At 38.6% G+C, this 21112-nt stretch overlaps 1 protein-coding gene across 1 annotated transcript in view; it reads right to left on the bottom strand.

Moving 5' to 3' along the window:
* The window catches only part of ATP6V1G3 (ATPase H+ transporting V1 subunit G3), a 49666-nt gene extending 36146 nt beyond the window's left edge, over positions 1 to 13520 (bottom strand). The window contains exon 1 of the mRNA XM_003410202.3: positions 13151 to 13520. Within this exon, the coding sequence (XP_003410250.2) occupies positions 13151 to 13232 (82 nt within the window). The 5' untranslated portion in view covers positions 13233 to 13520. The remainder of the gene's footprint in view (positions 1 to 13150) is intronic.
* Between the last annotated feature and the right edge of the window lie 7592 nt (positions 13521 to 21112).

Here is a 21112-nt window from a genome sequence, read left to right as displayed (position 1 = left end):
ATTGTGTAACATGTTAGTTTCAGAGTTATGATGCAGCACATTAAAACAAACCAGAACAACAACAAAAAAAGGAAAAGCTCTGTTGTGCCCTACCCCTGAGCGGAACCAAGTGTTCCTCTAAGAAGCTGTACGTTAGCGCCTTCACACAGTGACAGGCTCGGAGTGTGCCTGTGATTCCCCGTCACGGCACCGGTCACCTGCTGGTTTTCCTTCATTAAGGAGGAGAGCCACAAGGCAGTCGCTGCTGGTGCAGCAGTTTTCTGGGTGGCTAAGCAGCTGCTGCTGTGTCAGAGGCTGCATGTGCTGTACCTGATTTAATCCCGGGGCAGAAACTAGAGCCTGAAGTCCCCTGTTCTGCTAGAGGTGAAGCAAAATGCATGCATCAAACCTCTAGTTGGTTACTCTGTCTGTAGATGAAGATTTCCAAATTTTTTAAATTATACCTTTTTCTTCTTAAGCATTAAAAACATGGCTGCTGTGAACAGAAAGGAATTTGTATTCCGATTTCTCAATACTTTCTGTTCTGTATAAAACATAGGGGGTGACTATACGGGACAGTCCAGATTTCAAATGTGACAATCTAATATTTAGCCCTGAAGTTCCTCCAAGGACACACGGGTTCATCAGACCAAATGTTTTGATTTTTGGTTTAGAACAAGAGGCCATCTTATGCACTGTGATTTTAAATCCTGCTAAAGCAGGAACTGCAGACTGGTGCAAGAGAGGGCAGTTTCCATCCATTATCCACTCAGCATTTATGGGATACCTACCATATACTATTCCAACTACATGGTCGCTATGGGTCAGAACTGACTCAATGGCAATGGGTTTGGTTTTGGTTTGGACCATACACTATGCATAGAGCTAGAAACGGGCTAGAGAAGTATATAAGACATGATCCTTGCCCCTGGTCAACATAAATACAGTGTGTTTTGGAAAAGTGTACGTGGTGCTCCAGTGTCTAAGAGGAAAATTACATAACACGTAAATTGTGAAGTGTACACAAAATCAACAGAAAATAACAAAACCTAAGCTTGATTTTATTTGTTCTGGGACTGCTAAAAATCTCACATTTATGAAAATATCAACTATTAAAATTCTAGAGAATCTGTGCTATCTCCTCTTCCCTCCACTAAACTAAAAAAACCAAACCCATTGCCGTTGAGTAGATTCTGACTCATAGCAACCCTGTAAGACAGAGTAGAACTGCCACATAGGGTTTCCAAGGAATGCCTGGTATATTTGAACCGCAGATGTTTATGGTTAGCAGCTGTAGCTCTTAACCACTACACCAGCAGGGTTTCCTTTCCTTCAGTAGCCATGTTATATCTTAAGTTAACAGGGTAAGCCAGAAAAGTCAACAAGTAAACCATGATATGTGGAGCGGGAGGCCGGAGAAGGCTGCTGGAAGAGGTCAGAAAAGGCTTCTGAGGAGGTCACCATTGAGTTGAGTAGGCTTATTAGCCAGGAGAGTAATGGGGATGGACAGTTCATTTTGGGGATCATAAGAAGGCAAGACCATCCTTCCTAAGATATATTTGAGAACTCCGTGACCAGTTCCACCTCTAATAATGCCATGTTCATATTGAGATGTGGCAGACACGTCCTATATTAAGAAAGCCATTATTGAGATATATTCCGTAAGATGGTTTGTGGAGAGTGAGGGAGGGCAAAAGGTGTTTGAATTGGTTTCCAGGGGATTTGAGGGGAAAGGATGTTTAAAAATCCAATTTGGGGTAGGTTAAAGTTGACCTCCGTGTGGGAGACTGAGGAGACAGTGCTCAGAGATGGAAATTTCCTGGCTTTCTGGGTAGGAGAAGCCAAGTGAACTGGGCTTTCCAAGATGCAAGTGAGCCCTTGAGACACAGAGAAACCTATTGTGTTGCTTGGATTGCTGAATTTATTCTGGAAGTTTTTTTTTGTGTGTGTGTGTGAAGATGGACTTTTTCATCTATCGTCTCAGAAAACTAAACCAAACTAAATCTGTTGCCATGGAGTCAATTCTGACTCATGGTAAACCCACGTGATACAGAGTAGAACTACTCCATAGGGTTTTCTTGGATGTAATCTTTTCAGAAGCAGATTGCCAGGCGTTTCTTCCACAGCATTACTGGAAGTGTTCGAATTGCCAACCTTTGGGTTAGTAGCCAAGAACAAACTGTGCCTCCTATGGGCCTTGTATCATCTCAGAAGGAAGTTAGATTTACGTACTAGTACCACTGTTATAAGAAATTAGAAACTTTGTGACCTTGAGCAAGCTATTTAGTTTTTCTGAGTCTGAGTTTTCTTACCTATAAATCAGATTTAATAATTTACTGCAAAGAATCATTGGATGGACAGAAAGAATGCATATGAAGTACTTGACAAAGACAAGTTTCTCATTTTTATCATTATCAGGAAAATAGACCCAATTCCTGGGAACTTTTGCTGAGAAGGAAGACAATGAGTAAGACATGAGTTTGAGGTCAAGCCCTCAGGCTGTCACCAGAGAAGCCTCTGGAGACCTTTCTGAGGACATCCCTTGAAGGTATCCAACGGGGTGCAGGACAGACAATTTTGGAGTCCGGGAGAAAGGTGTAAAATGGAGACAAAGATTTGGGTGTCAGTCCTCTAGGTTTCTGTACGTTATAGTTAAAGCAATAGTGTTCAGACTGAAATAAAGGGCAACTACATAGAACAAAGGTGGCATAGTTGTTAGGAACCAAGGCTGCTAAGCAAGTTTGGCACTTCGAATCCACCAGGCACTCCTTGGAAATTACATGGGGCAGTTCTACTCTGTCCTACAGTGTCGCCATGAGTCGGAATTGACTCAGCGGCAATGGGTTTGGTTTTTTTTGGCATACAGAAAAAGGAAGAAAGTGCTAAGGCCTAAACCTGGAGAAATACCCACTTTCTAGGAATGATAAAGGGAAGAGGAGCCCCACAAAGAGGCTTAGAGTGGCGATCAGAGAATACAGGGAACAAAAAGAGAACAACCCAAGAAGGATGTGAACAACATTATTCGATGCTTTAGAGAACTGAAAAAAGAGTTATTTAATTAACCAGTATGACTGGATGTCTACTACATATCAGACACTGTTCTGGATCTCTACATAGAGCAGTGAGAACTAAAATCAGACAAAATCCCTGCTCTCCTGGAGCTTCCATTCTAGTGGGTGGCAATATAAATAAAAAATAGACAGTGAGTGTATAATACGATGGATGACGATAAGCACTATGAAGAAGAATAAAGGAGCATAAGGGGATAGAGAGTGATGGTGGTGGGTGCTAATCTAGATTGCCTAGAGAAGGACTCTCAGATAAAATGACAGATAAGCAGAGACCTGAAGGGAGCAAGACAGCTAGCCATGCAGATATTTGAGAGGTAAGAGTGTTCCAAGCAGAGAAAACAGCAGGTTCAAAGGTCCTGAGGCGGGAGGGTATTAGGCATGCTCAAAAAAAAAAAGGAAGAGGAAATATACATCTGTGGCTGGAGCAAAGCCAGCAGGGTGGTTGTATGTTAAGAGATGATATCAGAGACGTAACTTGAGGCCAGTTCATATAGAGCTCATAGGGCATGGTAAAGATTTTGTCCTTGAGATGCTAAATCCATGAAGGATTTTTAGTCAAGATGACATACAATACTACCTATGATTTGAAAGGATTTCTTTGACTGCTATAGTGACCATAGACTGTAGGGGAAAGGGAAGAAGCAGAAAGATCAGTTTGAAATCTATTACAATAGTACAGACAAATGTTAATTATAGCTAAAAATAGGAAAGTAGCAGTGGAGTTCTTAAGAAGTGGTTATATATATTTTGAAGGCAGAGCTGACAGATAGATTTATGTGAGACAGAGATGAGTCAATCCGTGATGACTTCACATATTTTTTGGCAAGGTGGAGTTAAGAATGCAGTTTAATTGAGATGCCTATTAAACTCCCAAGTGGTGATGCTGAGAAGGCTGAAGTTTATATGCATCTGGAGATCAGGAAGGCAACTGGGACTGGAAATATCAAGTTGGGGGTCATCAACATGGAGCAGATTTAAAGCCATGGGATTAGATGTGATCACCTAGGGAGAGTCTGTATATTAAGAAGAGCTGTTGTCCTCTGCCTTGGAGTCGACTCCAACACATGGTGACCTTATGGACAACAGAACTAAACGTTGCCTGTTCCTGCAACATCCTCACAATTGCCAACATGTGTAAGTCCATTGTTGCGGCTATTTGCCAATCCATCTCATGCCTTTGATGCCTCCGTCCAGTGACTGAGCCCTCCTGATGACATGTTCAAATCAAGTATGTTGGACAATGTTCTGTTGTGATCCATAGGTCTTCCTTAGCTAATTTTCATAAGTAGATTGCCAAGCCTTTCTTCCTAGCCCATCTTAGTTTGGAAGCTCCATTGAAACCTGTCCGCCACGGATGACCCTACTGGTATTTGAAATACTGGTGGCATAGGTTGCTTCTAGCATCACAGCAACACTCAAACCACCACAGTATGACAAATTGACAGACAGTAGTAGCTGGGGTTATTAATATTATAGTAAAACCAACCTAGTTTAAACAATGCCATTGTTTTAGTCAACTACTACAAACATTGGAAACAGTAAAAATCCACCAAGAAAACAAAAAAGAAACCTTTCTTTTGGTGACTATGATTTTTACAGAACTTCTTTTTTGACCCTCTACTTCTTTTCATAGTAAACCCTGGTGGTGTAGTGGTTAAGGGCTACGGCTGCTAACCAAAAGGTTGGCAGTTCGAATCTACCAGGCAGTCCTTGGAAATTCTATGGTAGAGTTCTACTCTGTCCTGTGGGGTCACCATGAGTCAGAATTGACTCAATGGCAATGGGGTTTTTTTTTTTTTTTCCTTGGCATTTTCCTTTGCTTTTTTTCCCCTCAAATTTTACTTATTAAAAAAGTATAGTAAGCAGTTTTATGTAGATTCTGGATTGAATACAACTAAAAGCTATTACTAAATGAAAATGTTGTGTGGTTTTTATTTTAATAACACCCACATGAAGAAATGAAAGTCCAATATACTTATAAATACCCCATTAGTCTGAGGACTATAAAGAAAGAGGAAGTATTTACAGACCTACAAAATGCAGAGAACATGGCTATGGAGTCCCAATATAAAACTTTTATTTTATTATTTTATTAAAAGTCATGTCTTCGTGAACCAAAATATCTGCTTGAACAGTGAAGAATTGATCAAATTAAAGTGCTTACTTACGTAATTCAGAATACTTGCATATTTGCAAACAAATAGGTGATTAGCTGATTTTTAAAAAAAATATTGATGGTTGGCATGGTATATACCCACAAGAAACAATCTGCATTACTTCATTAGCTGGTGTAGTATCTATTTTCCACAGCAATCTTTTAAGTGTTTAATATGCACAACAGTGTAATTCAATGAAAGACTTGATTAAAGACAATGCATAAAAGGCTATTAGGACTCTTCTGTTTTGCTCTCCTGTGAGACGTAATTCTTTTTATTAAGTAGTAGAAGAAAAATAACATTTATTGAACACCTGACATGTGCTCAATAAACTTTTTGTAAGTATTAATTCAGCTAATCATTACAACAACTCCATGAGGCAGGTACTATTTAATATTGCCAGCTTTGAGACTGAGGAAACTGAGGCATAGGAGGTCAAGAGGTAACCTTTCCCAGGTCACACAGCTAGTAAGAGGCCAAGCAGGATTTGCACCCAGGCCAACTGGCTGCAGAGATTGAGAACTGATCACACTGTCTTGGTAGAAAACGAGAGGGGCATGCCCTTCACTTTTTATCAAAATTGTCTATAGTCATTAGGAAAATTTTAATGTACCTGCTTGTTCAGTTTTTCTCATTTCCAGATTTGAATGTTTATATTTGTTTACCAAGTCTTTCAATCTCTATCTCATAATGTAATTTGTAATTTTGAGTTAATCACTTAGTCACCTAGTGCTGCTATAACAGAAATACCACAAGTGGATGGCTTTAACAAAGAGAAATTTATTCTCTCACTGTCTAGTAGGTTACAAGTCCAAATTCAGGGCATCAGCTCCAGGGAAAGTCTTTCCCTCTCTGCCGGCTCTGGAGGAAGGTCCTTGTCATCAGTCTTCCCTTGGTCTGGGGGCATCTCAGTGCAAGAACCTCAGGTCCAAAAGGCGCACTCTGCTCCCAGCACTGCTTTCTTGGTGGTATGAGGTGCCCATGACTCTCTGTTCGCTTTTCTCATTTATATCTCAAAAGGGTTTGGTTTAAGACATTATCTAATCTTGTAGACCTCATCAGTGTAACTGCCGCTAATCCATTTTATTACATCATAGTGATGTATCAGATGATAAAATGGTAGACAAGCATACAAGGGAATCATGACCTAGCCAAGCTGACAGATATTTTTGGGGCACACAATTCGATCTATGACGATGGCAATTTTCTGCTGCTGCCAATGTAGACAGGCTGAGTGTTTATTTGTGTGAGAGGCTATGGTGCACTTCATGGAAATGATTGGAGGGTATGAGCTCTTTATGTGATATTGAGTCAACTGCTCTTGAGCATTTCAAAAGAACAATGTTTACACAGAGCTGTAGATTTTTCCAAACTTGCAATGGTTATAAATAAAATAAAAACAGCTCTCATAAAATGTCGTAACTGGGACTTAAAATATCACGTATTTCAGAGAAATGTGTTTGTTCCTACTGTTGATGATGGCACCCTGAAGTTCTAATCTAATTCTGACCCAAGGTTCAGTTCAGTCCCCTAAACCTGGAGCACCTGACATTCTGTTGTAAAAAATGTAACTTGTCTTGGACTGATACACTCACTTCTACGTTTTCATTTAAGAACAATTTGTTTGGCCAAAGGTGTTAAGTCCAGGTCAGAGAAAGTAGTGCAAACCTACTGTCATTACATCTAAATTCAACCAAACAGTAAGACTGTTGTGCACATAGAAACATGTATGAGATGTATAATAATATAGCTATAGCTACATTATACTTGCATATTTCATTATACATATGTATATGAAAATACATATATATTAAACATATATATTTAAATATATGTATTTTGTAATACGCATAATGTAATATACAAGTATAATATAGATATCTTGTATTACAAAAAGCCCTGGTGGATCAGGGTTAAGCATTCGGCTGCTAGCTGAAGGCTCAGTGGTTTGAACCTACCAGTGGCTCCACAGAAGAAAAGACCTGGTAATCTGCTCCTGGCAAGTTTACAGCCTAGGAGCCCTGTGGGGCTCTTCTGCTCTGTGCTATATGGTCACTATAAGTGGCAATCAACTTGAGGGCACACAACAATGTACTTATAAATACATATATGTATAAATTAATATATGTTAAAAATATTGTTTATATATGCATTTTGTTATATACATATACTGTAATAATATAACTATTATACTTGCATATTACATTATACATATATATTAAAAGTAAAACTAACCATTTAGTTTGTACTCTGCCTTATACCTTACTTATATTTGTCTGATTCTTAAAACATTTTTGGTCATATACATGTCTTATAATCTCCATTTTATTAAAAAGAAAAAGAGGAAGACTGAAACTCAGAGATGCTATATAACTTATACAAAGAAACTGAAGTTTTCAATTCAAAATGATACTTTTTTCTACTCTGCTGCCTAACCAAGCCTGTCCACAATCCTGCCACCCCTCTGTCTTAGTTATCTAGCACCCCTCTAACAGAGATATCACAAGGGAATGGCTTTAACAAACAGAAATTTATTCTCTCACAGGCTAGTAGTCTAGAAGTCCAAATTAAGGGGATCAGCTCTAGGGGAAGGCTTTCTCTCTCTGTTGGCTCTGGAGGAAGGCCTCCCCTGGTCTAGGAGCTTCTCAGTGCAGGGACCCTGGGTCCAAAGGACACATTCTCCTCTTGGCTCTGCTTTCGTGGTGGAAGAAGTCCCCTCCTCTTTGCTCACGTTTCTCTTTTATATCGCAAAAGAGATTGACTCAAGATACAACCTAATCCTGTAGTTTGCATACTGCCTTATTAATATAACTGTCTCTAATTCTGCCTCATTAACATCATAGGGGTTAGGATTTACAACACATAGTATAAATACACCAGATCACAAAATGGAGGATAACCACACAATACTGGGAATCATGGCCTAGCCAAGTTGAAGCACATCTTTGGGGCACACAGTTCAATCCATGACACCACCATTTCAAATGTTATCTCTCTCAGTAGCTGATGTCTTGAGGGCAGGGACCTGTATATTCTATTTTTACAAACCACACAGCCTTTGGGAGCATTCTTGATTCATCATGTCCACAATCCTTTATTTAATCCTTTAAGGAATAGCATTTATAGCATTTACTGTATTATGTAACAACTTCACCAGAATCTGAGGCAGTTCTGCTCAATACAATATATTATTAGTCTTTAGCATAATGCATAAATAATTGCATTAAATGGGATAGTTTTCACCACTCTTTTTTCTCCCTGTTTTTCTTTTCTTTCTTTAATATATAACCAAGGGTCTGCTTGAACAGAGCCTCTATGTGCAAGTTTCAGAAACACTGTTAAATGGATTTGAGAAAGACAAAGTAATCACGGACCATTTACAATGGTGTTCATAGTTGTGACTCTTTGGTACTAATTCTGAATCTGTATTCTACCTTAGGAGTCCTGATGGTGCAATGATTAAGAGCTACAGCTGCTAACCAAAAGGTCAGCAGTTTGAATCCACTAGTCACTCCTTGGAAACCCTATGGGGCAGTTCTACTCTGTTCTATAGGGTCCCAGTGAGTCAAAATTGACTCATTAGCAAGGATTTTTTTTTTCTGATTCTACCTTAATATGCCAGGTTTTCAAATGAATCTCTTTATGAATTAATGATGAAGTAAAAATATATAGGTTTATGAAAATAATGATCATCTATACCATTCATAGGAGTCCTGGTGGCACAGTGGTTAAAACACTCGGCTGTTAACCAAAAGGTCGGTGGTTTGAACCCACCAGCCACTCTGAAGGAGAAAGATGGGGGAGTCAGCTCCTGTAAAGATTACAGCCTTGGAAACCCTGTGGGGCAATTCTACTCTGTCCTTTAAGGTTGCTATGAGTCAGCATTGACTCCACAACAGTGGGTTTGGTTTGGTTATACCACTCATGTCATTATTCCTTTCTTTCTCTCTCTGGTCATTTATGTAGATTTCTTATCTCACTGGTGAGTAACTTATGGAAGAGTCTAAGTCTACTCATCCAGAGTAAATATTAGCTTGGACCTAGTACCAAAAAATACAAAGCAAAAAAAAAAAAAAAAAAACTCATTGCCCCAAGTCAATTCTGACTCATGGTGGTCCCACGTGTTACAGAGTAGAATTGTTCTATACGGTTTTCTTGGCTATAATCTTTCTTTTATTTTTTTTTTAATTCTACTTCAGATGAAGGTTGACAGCGAAAACTAGTTTTTCACTAAACAATTAATACACATATTGTTTTGTGACATTGGTTACCAACCCCACGACATGTCAATACTGTGGCACTCCCCCCTTCTTGACCTTGGGTGCCCTATTACCAGCTTTCCTGTCCCCTCCTGCCTTCTCATCCTTGCCCCTGGGCTAGTGTGCCCATTTAGTCTCATTTTGTTTTATGGGCCTCTATAATCTTTTGGATGAAGGGTGAACCTCAGGAATGACCTCATTACTGAGCTATAACTGTGTCCGGGTACCATACTCTCGGATTTTCTCCAGTCTCCATTAGAGCAGTAAGTCTGGTCTTTTTTTTTTTTTTTTTTTGAAAAGATTTTTTTCTACATTTTCTCCAGCTCTGTCTGGGGCCCTCTATTGTGATCTCTGTCAGAGCAGTCGGTGATGATAGCAGGGCACCATCTAGTTGTGCTGGACTCAGTCTGGTGGAGGTTGTGGTAGGTGTGGTTCATTAGTCCTTTGGACTAATCTTTCCCTTATGTCTTTGGCTTCTTCATTCTCTCTTGCTCCAGATGGGGTAAGTAGCATCTGGGGTCACAAGCTTTTGAGACCCCAGATGCTACTTACCAAAGTAGAATGTAGAACATTTTCTTTATAACCTATGTTATGCCACTTCAGCTAGATGTTCCCTGAGACCATTGTCCCCACAGCCCTCAGCCCAGTAATTTGGTCCCTCAGGGAGTTTGGATGTGTCTCTGGAACTTCCATGACCTTTTGACAGTAATCTTTACACAAGCAGATTGGCAGGCCTTTCTTCTGAAGTACTATTGGATGGGTTCGAACCACCAAACTGTAGGTTAGCAATCTAGCACAAACTATCTGCATTACCCAGGGACCTTTAGGCACCCAATAAACACTCACTGAATTAAATAAATAAATGAAATAAAAATTAGATATGAGAGAAGTTACAAAATACCAGGCTGTAAAAGGTTATATTTCTATTTTGCCACAGAATGTCTAAGAAGTAAATAGAATGGACAGTGTGATTGAAGCTGTAACTGTAAACTCCTACCTGCTGATAGCTATGCAAGAAAATAGTTTCTATCCAGTGAAAACTGCATCAAAGCCTTTGTTTTGGAGACAAACAGTATGGACTGATATTCTCTCTAAAACTGAGTGCAGAGGTTAGTTGTTGAAAGTCAAAGTATTTTCTAGAATGTTTTTAAGAGTCTGGGTATTTACTATATCTGGTTGAATATTCTGTTTGAATATTCATGAACAGAGACATGGTTAACTAAGAAAAATGTACACAAATATTTTAAGTCATTGGTGCAAAATGAAATGACCGTTTTGTACACAGATGACACTATCTGTATTTTTCAATGCTGATTTCTAATATGCCTAAACTCAGCAAATTTGCTACAGGATAGGAAAAGACATTAAGCTTCTATCTTTTTGATGAAATTTGAGGCTAGGTTGTCCTCAGTGACCGCCATTCCAAGCAACTTGCAGGATTAACAACATTTTTCTTCTCCAATGACCTTCTTTTAAATTTTTTTTTAATGACCTTGAGAAAGAAGAGACGGTTGGTAAAAATCATTCAAACCATATAATAATATTGATTAGATATGTGCTTAATATTGTCATTTTGTCTCTTCTACAATGGAGAAGCAGAGGTAACACTGTGATCACATTTTAAAATAAGTTGGTTTTCTGTTCTGGAAGTTCTAAATGTGGTTAAAGAAATTTGAATAAAAAGTAAGAGTGTTTTAACTAGTAGGCTCTTTGCCTGCTGAATCTTCCTACAAAATTACTTTGCAATTATATCATCTTAAAGTCATTTGCATGGTTTGTTGTAGAAAAAGAAATCACATAGTAGGTAAAGTTTGTCTTCGTTATCTTTCTCCTTCATTTTCTTCATGCTGACATAGAGTCTTTACCTTTTTCTGTTGCTATTTTCAGCTGCCACGTTATTGAGTATTCAGGAAATCAATTTACCTTAAGAAAGAAAAATTATTTTACTTGTGGTCCAAAGCCCCAGGGGACTGGGTAGTGGCTCATTTCAACTTCCTCTCCTGCACTAAAACGTACTATTTCTTAATCTCTTTTAATACGTTTAAATAAGTTTTCCTCAGTAACTATTCTATATGTATCACTCTATTTATCCAGAGTTTGTTCGGTAAATAAAATTTTAAATACACAGCTCCTATCTTATTGGACTTGAGAATCTAATGCAGAGGCACAACTTACCACAACCAGGAAGAAGTTAAATGGTACTGAAAATTATTTGAGGTTAAACAGTGATTTGACACGGAATAGGATAGTGGGAAAAGCATAGGCCTTTTTTTGGCCCCAGGGAACTAGAATTTGTGTTATAGATCTGCTGCATGTTAATTTCTGATAATAAAAAATTATGTAAATTTTGTACAGTGTAGTGGTTTAGATCTTGGCTTAGGAATCAGCTAGACCTCATTCAAATCCCGTCTCTATCATTTACCCTCTGGTGAGTTTGGGCAAGTTGCATACTTTCTCTAAGCATCGGCTTCCCTCTGCAAAGAGTTGTTGCAAGAGAGAATCGCTGATGGAGCAGGAGAACAATAGGATGCAGACCTCAAATTCTCTTAAAAAGACCAGGCTTAATGGTCTGACTGAGACTAGAGGGACCTTGGAGGTCATGGTCCTGGACCCTTTGTTAGCTCAAGGTTGGAACTGTTTCTGAAGTCAACTCTTCAAACAGGGATTGGACTGGACTATAGGATAGATAATGATACTGGTGAGGAGTGAGCTTCTTGGCTCAAGTAGACACATGAGACTATGCGGAAAACTCCTGTCTAGAAGCAAGATGAGAAGGAAGAAGGGGACAGGAGCTGACTGAATGGGCGCAGGGAATACAGGGTGAAGAGGAGGAGCGTGCTATCTCATTAGGGGAAGAGCAACTAGGGGTACATAGCAAGGTATATATAAGTTTTTGTATGAGAGACTGACTTGATTTGCAAATTTTCACTTAAAGCACAAAAAAAGAAAAAAAAAAACAAGTTGCTGTGAGGAACAAAAGAGCTAAGTACTGAGTACAGCTCCTGGCAAAATACTATCGTTTTTTTTTTTTTTTATTCTGTGTACACAAATGGGAGTGATACTAATACCTCACACATATGGTTGGGACTACAGAGAAGAGGAAGGGAACAGAAATTGATTGAGGACTGTCTGTGTGTAAGCAAACAGATGCATGATTAAATGAAAAAGTTAGAAAAGAAGAATAAAATAAAAATATTTTAAAATACTGAAATTAAAAGCTACCAAGAGAGGAATGGGAATGCAATAATAAATGCTACTACCCCAGCTTTACAGAAGAGGAAACTGATTCTTGCAGAGAATAAGTATCTTGCTCAAGGTCACTCACAAGTAAGTAGATTCAATTTGGAAGTCATTTATCTTGTAACCATTACTCAGTATTGAAAAAAAAACAAGGTGTAGGAACATTAAGCTTCAGAGCCAAGGTTTAAGCTCAGGTCTTCAACATGTCAATTCACCTTCAAAAGAATCTGAATTAGGAAAGGTCATCTCTGCTGTAGCAACGAGGAACGTATGGCTGGGGAGTTTGAACAACGTGGCCCAGGGTCTCACAGTGAGGGCGGTGAACCCAGGGCTTGAATGGAATTCTGCCTGACCCCAGAGTCTGTGTTCATCCCACTGCGCAGCTTCTTTCAGTTAAAGAACATTTTGTGACAAACCCCTCAGAGGTCAGACAGGATGAACTTACTCTGTTTTGCTTCATCTAGCTTGTCCTTGGCCCTTTTTTCTGCCTGAAGGAGCTGGTGGATCCCTTGAGACTGGCTGGTCATGGTGGCCTGCTCCAAGCCAGATGGCCTCTATGAAATCTGGGAAGTGAAAGCTCCATTTACCCTGTTAAAAATCACCACATAACTCAGATTGTTGTGCCAACACTGCATTCCAAAGGTAGCTATTTGTTCCAAACCGAGGATTGGGCCAGATAGCTGGGCCCCAAGAAAAGCCCAAGGGTGGAATCCAGAAAAACAAGTTATGCTAGTATAAGGAGGCTGGGAACTTACCATTTCAGCTAACCTCAGTTCTTGTGTATTAAATAAAGAGACAAATGGATTGTTGACTCATTAAAAAAAAAAAAAAAAAACAGGTAAAATGTCTTTTGGAAGATCAGCGTGCTTATTCTTCCAAGAAATATTGACTTGTTTATTGAATTTTTTTTTCAATTTACAAGATCTTTATTTTTTGTGCAGTACTAGTTTCAGGTCTTTTTCTTTAGTTGTTTCTAGTGATTCATTTATTCACTTGATTCGAACTGATTAATGTTTTGCTGGGAAGGAGATTCCTTGCCGATGCACATTGAAAATGGACAAGGGATGCATTCCTTTCTTTTACTCAGCCTCAGGTTACAGGAATGAAAAAGTCCTTTTGAGCATGTGTTGCCAGGGAGACCAATATTAAGGGAAATTAAAACTGTAGATTTTGAAGTGAAATTAAAATAATGTACACATGCCTTTTATGTTACTCAATTCTTGTGCTGGGTATTATCCTAAAATAGTACAGTAAAAGACGTCTTACTTGGTTCAGTTTAATCCAGTAGGAATTGGGCAAACGAGAACATTGCTCAAGGTGGAGAGTTATAAAATATCTTTATATGTATCTGAAATTTTTGTTTGAAAGGAAAAACGAATCTTGCAACCTGTGGCCAAGGCGTTTTTCCTCCGAAATGATTTGCAGATTGGTGTTTTCTGTATCCTCGCCTTCATAAACTACACCTCCATTGTCTCATCTGCAAACGCCAAATTCAAGTTCTTTAAATTAAGGGCATGGATTTAAAGACAATTGTAAAACAACCTCAGAGCTAAAATCTTCTATGATTTTAGTGAGTTTCCTCCCTAATCTTTTATAGTTGTCTTATCCATACATACATAACAGCATTACTTTCCAAAAAGAACAGCTTTTGTTTTCCCTAGCCCAGGAATAAGTTTTTTTTTGTTGCTGCACTCATGTTTAATCAGCTTATGACACATTTAATTTTTATTGCAGAATACAATAATTAGTACAACTGAGATGAGCAAATTTGTGAACAAACACGGCTCTTAGGAAACATACATTTCAACTTTAAGAACAGAGGTTCGAAGGCAAACTAGAGGGTAGCCCATGAGACTCAAGTTCAGCTGTCTTGGACATCAGTTAGTGTGTATGTCTTTACTAACTGAGAGAATAGAGATCAGCAATTATTTCTGTGAAAGATTAAATGGAGATGGTTATAAGAAACTTACTCTAATCATCTACCAACAGTATTTATCAAATGTCTACTGTGTGCATGACCTGAATGAGGCCCAATCTTGAATTGAGAAGAAGGATGATCAAGATGGAGTGAGGTTACTAGAGAGGGACTAGGCAGGAATGACTTTATGAGAAAGATGGTGCTTACTGGTATAGAAAGCACAAACCCACTGCCATCGAGTCGATTCCAACTCACAGAGACCCTATAAGACAGAGGAGAATTGCCCCATACAGTTTCCAAGTAGTGCCTGGTAGATTCAAACTGTGGACATTTTGGTTAGCAGCCATAGCTCTTAACCACTATGCCACCGGGGTTTCCAGATAGAAAACACAATGTCTCCTAAAAGCTTGAGGCAGGTATGACTTTGTCATAATTTGAATAGGTACTTACACCTAGGTTCTCACCCAGCCAAGGCTTCTCTAGATCACAATAAGCACGTTCCTGGCCTTGCCCTAATCCTTGCCTGTGTGCTTCATTTTATTCATTTTAATAAATTTGCATAAATACTATAAATGTGTGTGCCCTATAAGTCATTTGAGGGGGCATTGTATTTTTAGAGGTTTACTTAGGTTAGAAAATATATATTATGTGAAATATAAAACATACCTAACATCACTGCCTGCCATCACCAAAGGGTAATAGACATCAGTGTATAACAATTTTTCACTTTGAGATTAACTGTACTGTAAGTGAATTCAAACAATTAGAACACTGCAATGCCCTGAGACAATTTTAATTTGACAGAGTTGTCAAACCTCCACGAGAATCCTGTAATTAAAACCTGATAGTAGATACGGAAACTTTTGAACAACCTAGATAGTTAGAAAGAGGTCCATGGGTGGTACAAATGACTAATGCCCTTGGTTAGTAATTGAAAGTTTATTGGTTTGAGCCTATACAGAGGCACCTTGGAAAAAAGGCCTGGCAGTTTCCTGCAGAAAAATCAGTCATCGAAAACCCCTGTAAAACACACTTCTACTCTGACACACGTGGGGTTGCCATGAGTCAGAGCTGACTGAACAGCAACTGGTTTAGTTAGTCAATTGGAAAAGAAGGTTTACTCATTTTTAGTTAACACTAGTACAATAGTATCATTAAACCCATTCTAAATATCTGTAAGTTGTAACAAAAGTGTCAATAACAGGATGTTTTAATCATATTTTTCACTTAAGGTTTTGCACATAATTTTTAAAATTTATGACAGAAGAATTTTCTTTTTCTTCATGTGTTGAATGGAAGAGTCTTCTAACAACACAAATATAGACAGCACATTTTATGATTCCTTTGGATAAAAAGACACAAAGTAGAGTATATGCAAAAAGATACTACTTTACACAGGAGAAAAAGGCGTCCCAGTGAGACGTTGGGTTGGAAAAATCCACCCATAAGCAAGGAAAGATGACAAAGAAGCTTCTCATCTCAGCCTGGGCTCTTAGGTGCAAAAAAGGAACTACAGGTATACCCTTGCATGAGTCTGAAATTCTACTCCTAGGGTCTTCCGTAGAGATAAAGTAATACCGAACAAGAGCTCACAATCGAAATTGCAAAACACATTGAAGTGAATTTGAGGTGAGGTAGGCAGTGTAGTGGTAGGTAGAGCCAGAAGCCTGGTTGGGGAGTCTGAACTTTATAATATATTCGGGAGATTGTTATTAACTTATTAACAAGTAACTTACTATTACTGAGTTATTTCCTTTTTTTAAAAGTTGATCACGGATGTGAATTTTCACTTATAAAATCAAACATTTTAAGGATAATCATCTTTTGAAAATGTTATCTAGTAACAACCTAGGTTTTGAGTTTGTTTTTTAAGACATTTTGCATAGTTGAGGAATTTATGACCGAAGATTAGACAAGTTGTGGAATGACGTCATGATATCATATATGAAAAAAGCAAAAGGTCATTAAAAAGACAGGAAAGAAAGAAAAGACTACAGTGAATGCCAGAAGAGGCTCTGAAACTTGCCCTTGAATGTAGAGTAGCTGAAGCGAATGGAGAGATGATGAAGTAAAAATGCTGAACAGAAGATTTCAAAGGGTGGCTCAAGAAGACAAAGTACTATAATGAAATGTGTGAAGAACTGGAGTTAGAAAACCAAAAGAGAAGAACATGCTCAGCATTTTTCAAGATGAAAGAACTGAAGAAAAAATTCAAGTCTTAAGTGGCAATACTGAAGGATTCTATGGGCAAAATGTTGAACAATGCAGGAACCATCAAAAGAAGATGGAAAGAATACACAGAGTCACTGTATCAAAAAGAACTGGTCAGCATTCAACCATTCCAGAGGCAGCATACGGTCAAGAACTGATGGTACTGAAAGAAGGAGTCCAAGCAACACCGAAAAAAAAAAAAAAATTTTTTTTTTACACCGAAGGCATTGGTAAAAAACAAAGCTCCAGGAATTGATGGACTATCAATTGAGATGTTTCAACTAATGAATGCAGTGTTGGAAGTGCTCACTCTTCTTATGCCAGGAAATGAGGGAGATGGTCAGCAACCTGGCCAACCCACTAGAAAAGATTCATATTTGTGTCCATTCTAAAGAAAGTGATCCAAAGGAATACAAAAATTATCAAACAATGTCATTAATATTACATGCAAATAAGATTTTGCTGAAGATAATTAAAAAACGGTCGCAGCAGTACATTGACAGGGATCTGCTGGAAATTCTAGATGAATTCAGAAGAGGATGTGGAACCAGGGAAGTCATTGCAGATATCAGATGTGTCTTGGCTGAAAGCAGAGAATATCAGAAAGGTGTTTACTGTGTTTTATTGACTACACAAAGGTATTCGACAGTGAGGATCATAACAAATTATGGATCACATGATGAAAAATGGAAATTCCAGAACACTTAACTGTGCCCATGAGGAACCTGTACATAGACCAAGAGGCGGTCATTCAAACAGAACAAGGGGATGCTGCGTGGCTTAAAATCAGACAAGCTATGTGTCAGGGTTGTATTCTTTCACCATACTTGTTCAATCTGTATGCTGAGCAAATAATCCGAGAAGCTGGTCTATGTGAAGAAGAACAGGGGATCGAGATTGGAGGAAGATTCATTAACAACGTGTGATATGCAGATGACATAACATTCTGACATAACATTGCTTGTTGAAAGTGAAGAGGACTTGAAGCACTTACTGATGAAGATCAAAGGTCTTCAGCATGTATTACACCTCAACATAAAGAAAAGTAAAATCCTCACAACCAGATCAATAAGCAACATGATGATAAACAGAGAAAATATTGACGTTGTCAAAGATTTCATTTTACTTGGATCCACAATCAACACCCATGGAAGCAGCAGTCAAGAAATCAAAGGACATATTGCACTGGGCAAATCTGTTGCAAAAGATCTGTTTAAAGTGTTAAAAGCAAAGTTGTCACTTTGGGCTAAGGTGTGCCTGACCAAAGCCATAGCATGTTCCATTGCCTCACAGGCATGCAAAAGCTGGACAATGAATAAGGAAAACTAAAGAGGAACTGATGCATTTGAATTATGGCATTTGCAAATATTACTGAATATACCATGGACGGCCAGAAGAACAAACAAATCTTTCTTAGAAGTACAGCCAGAATGCTCCTTAGAAGCAATGATAGTGAGACGTCATCTCACACACATTGAACATATTATCAAGAGGGACTCTTCCCTGGAGAAGAACATCGTTGGTAAAGCAGAGGGTCAGTGAAAAAGAGGAAGACTCTCGACGAGATGGATTGACACAGTGGCTGTAACAATGGGCTCAAACATAGTAACAATTCTGAGGATGGCACAGGACCAGGCAGTGTTTTGTTCTGTTATACATAGGGTCGCTATGAGTCGGAACGGACTCCATGGCACCTAACAACAATAGGCATTAACAGACGGGCGTTTTTTCTTTTTTCTTATTCACTTAAAAAAGACCAGCCGTGTACCAGAGCACTTTACAATGTACAATGCATTTTCCCACGCACTAACTCATTTGATTCTTACAGAAGCTCTGGATGTGGGTGCTGTTATCACATACCACATTGGTTTCACAGATAAGAGGCAGAAGCTCCTTTAAGTTAAGCAAGACTGGTGGCCAGGAAACTGTGGCTCAGAAAACTTCAGTGACAGGCCCAAGGTCAGATGGTTCGTAATGTTAGTAGAAAGATTTAGCTGATTTCAAGACCTATGCTCTTCCCACTGCACCATGCTCTCTGTCTCTTCCCAGGAAGAGTATTGCTCCAAAATTTATTATTTCTGCTGAAAAAGATGAATAAAAAACAAAGAATATTAATTGGCATTTCACTAGGTAGAAAACACTATTAAAAATGTGGATCAATTAAAATGCTATGTACTGGGAATTTGATGATAGAAATGTCAAAACAAAGTGGGATTTGGCTTAATTTAGGAGCCCTGGAGGCACAGAGCTACGGAAAGCTATGCCTGCTAACCGAAAATGTCAGCAGTTCAAGTCTACCAGTTGCTCCTTGAAAACCCTAGCGGGCAGTTCTACTCTGTCCTATAGGGTCACTGTGAGTTGGAACTGACTTGATGGCATCTAACAACAACGACAAAGTCTTCTTGATTATTGAAGGTTCTCCCTCAAGAATTATAATTTTAAACATGTAGAGTTTTTACACTTCTATTTATTGGTATCTTTTGTCCCGGTTTTACTTCTTTATTATATTGCATTTTATCTTTCTCTTTGAATATGCTAATGGATGTTAACGTTGATGGTTTCTGTGTGTTAGTCTGTAAGAACCACAACTGATGTTATTATTTATGTTGTTTATCATTATGTTATTTATTTAGTATATGTTGTTGTTAGATGCTGTCGAGTTGATTCTGACTCACAGTGACCCTATGGGACACAGTAGGGATTCCAAGGACCAGCTGGCGGATTTGAACTGCTGACCTTTTGGCTAGCAGCCACCGTTATATTATCATCAATTATCATTTCCAATGACACATTTAAGACTTAGTTACAAAAGTCCACGGAGTAGAAGAGATTTTTTTTTTTCTTTTAGATGAGATAAGGAAATGTATATATTAGTCGTAGCTGTTGTTAGCTGCCATTGAGTCAGTTTCAACTCATAGTGACCCTGTGTGCAGAATGAACGAAACACTGCCTGGTGCTGGGCCATCGTCCACTCTTCCGACAGGTAGTAGTCACAGTAACTTTTTAAAAATGAAGTGTAATAATCAGTATGATGTACATTTAGGTCTCTGCTCTTCGATTCTCTTTTCTAAAGGGTTTTACATTTTATTTTTACTGGTGCATGATGTAAAAACATGCTAAAAATGATAAAATCTTAAAAACAAATTCCATGCCCTCTGGAAAATGTCCAATGGCTTCATGTTGAAGGATTATAGTGAAATATCTCTTATTTTTGCTTGTCCCTAACTGAAAACTAAACATTTAATGTTCGAAAACCTGTAATTATAAATTTAGAAAGTGTTCGGTGTCTTCTTTTTTTTTTTTGGTTTATCTTTTATACAGTTTCCTTTGTACTCAGACTTCCTCTTATTATCTACTCTGTCATCGTCTCTGTATACTTCAGTTTGTCATGTGACCGCTCCTGTTAGGTCTTTTGCTCACATTGGTTTAGGCCTGGAATTTGATGAAAATAACTGTAACGCCCTCATGGGGAAGGGGTAAGAATTAAAGAAGCACTGATATGGTGCTGGGCATATACTAAACGCTCAGTAAGTAAATGTTAGGTGTGATGCTGCTGCTGTTGCTGCTGCCAGCAAAGGCCACGATCATGCAGAAATTAAATGTGGTATCTATTCAGGAGGATTAACCTTTAAAAATACCTCAGGATTGATCTCTGTATAGTTTTTATTCAGACAAATGTCCAAGACAGACCTTTCCTAACCACAATAACCATGTTGTTTTTGTTAGTTGCCTTTGAGTTGATTCCAACTTATGGCAACCCCATGTGTGCAAAGTAGAACTGCTCCATAAGGTTTGCCACACTGTGACCTTTCAGAAGCAGATCTCCAGGCCTGTCTTCTGAGGCAAGGTTAAAAAAAAAAAAAAAACCAAACCCAGTGCCGTCGAGTCGATTCCGACTCATAGCGACCCTATAGGACAGAGTAGACCCGCCCCATAGAGTTTCCAAGGAGCGCCTGGAGGATTCGAACTGCTGGCCTTTTGGTTAGCAGCCATAGCACTTAACCACTATGCCACCGTTCCTACCAGATGATAAATGCCAAAATTAGAACTTGAACTCTAAATCCTTTGATTTTGTTCTATTCTACTCTACCACCTCCTTCTGGCAATGACAAATCCTACCCATTAAGTGTTAATTTACTTGCTTCCATTTCTAAAATAACAATAATAACTGTTGCCGGAGAGTCTATTCTGACTCATAATGACCCTGTAGGACAGAGTAGAATTGCCCCATAGGGTTTCCAAGGAGTGGCTAATGGATTTGAACTGCTGACCTTTTGG

The sequence above is a fragment of the Loxodonta africana genome, chromosome 20 (genome assembly GCF_030014295.1).
Source record: "Loxodonta africana isolate mLoxAfr1 chromosome 20, mLoxAfr1.hap2, whole genome shotgun sequence".
Classification (NCBI taxonomy): Eukaryota; Metazoa; Chordata; class Mammalia; order Proboscidea; family Elephantidae; genus Loxodonta; species Loxodonta africana.
This window is presented reverse-complemented; position numbering and strand designations above follow the sequence as displayed.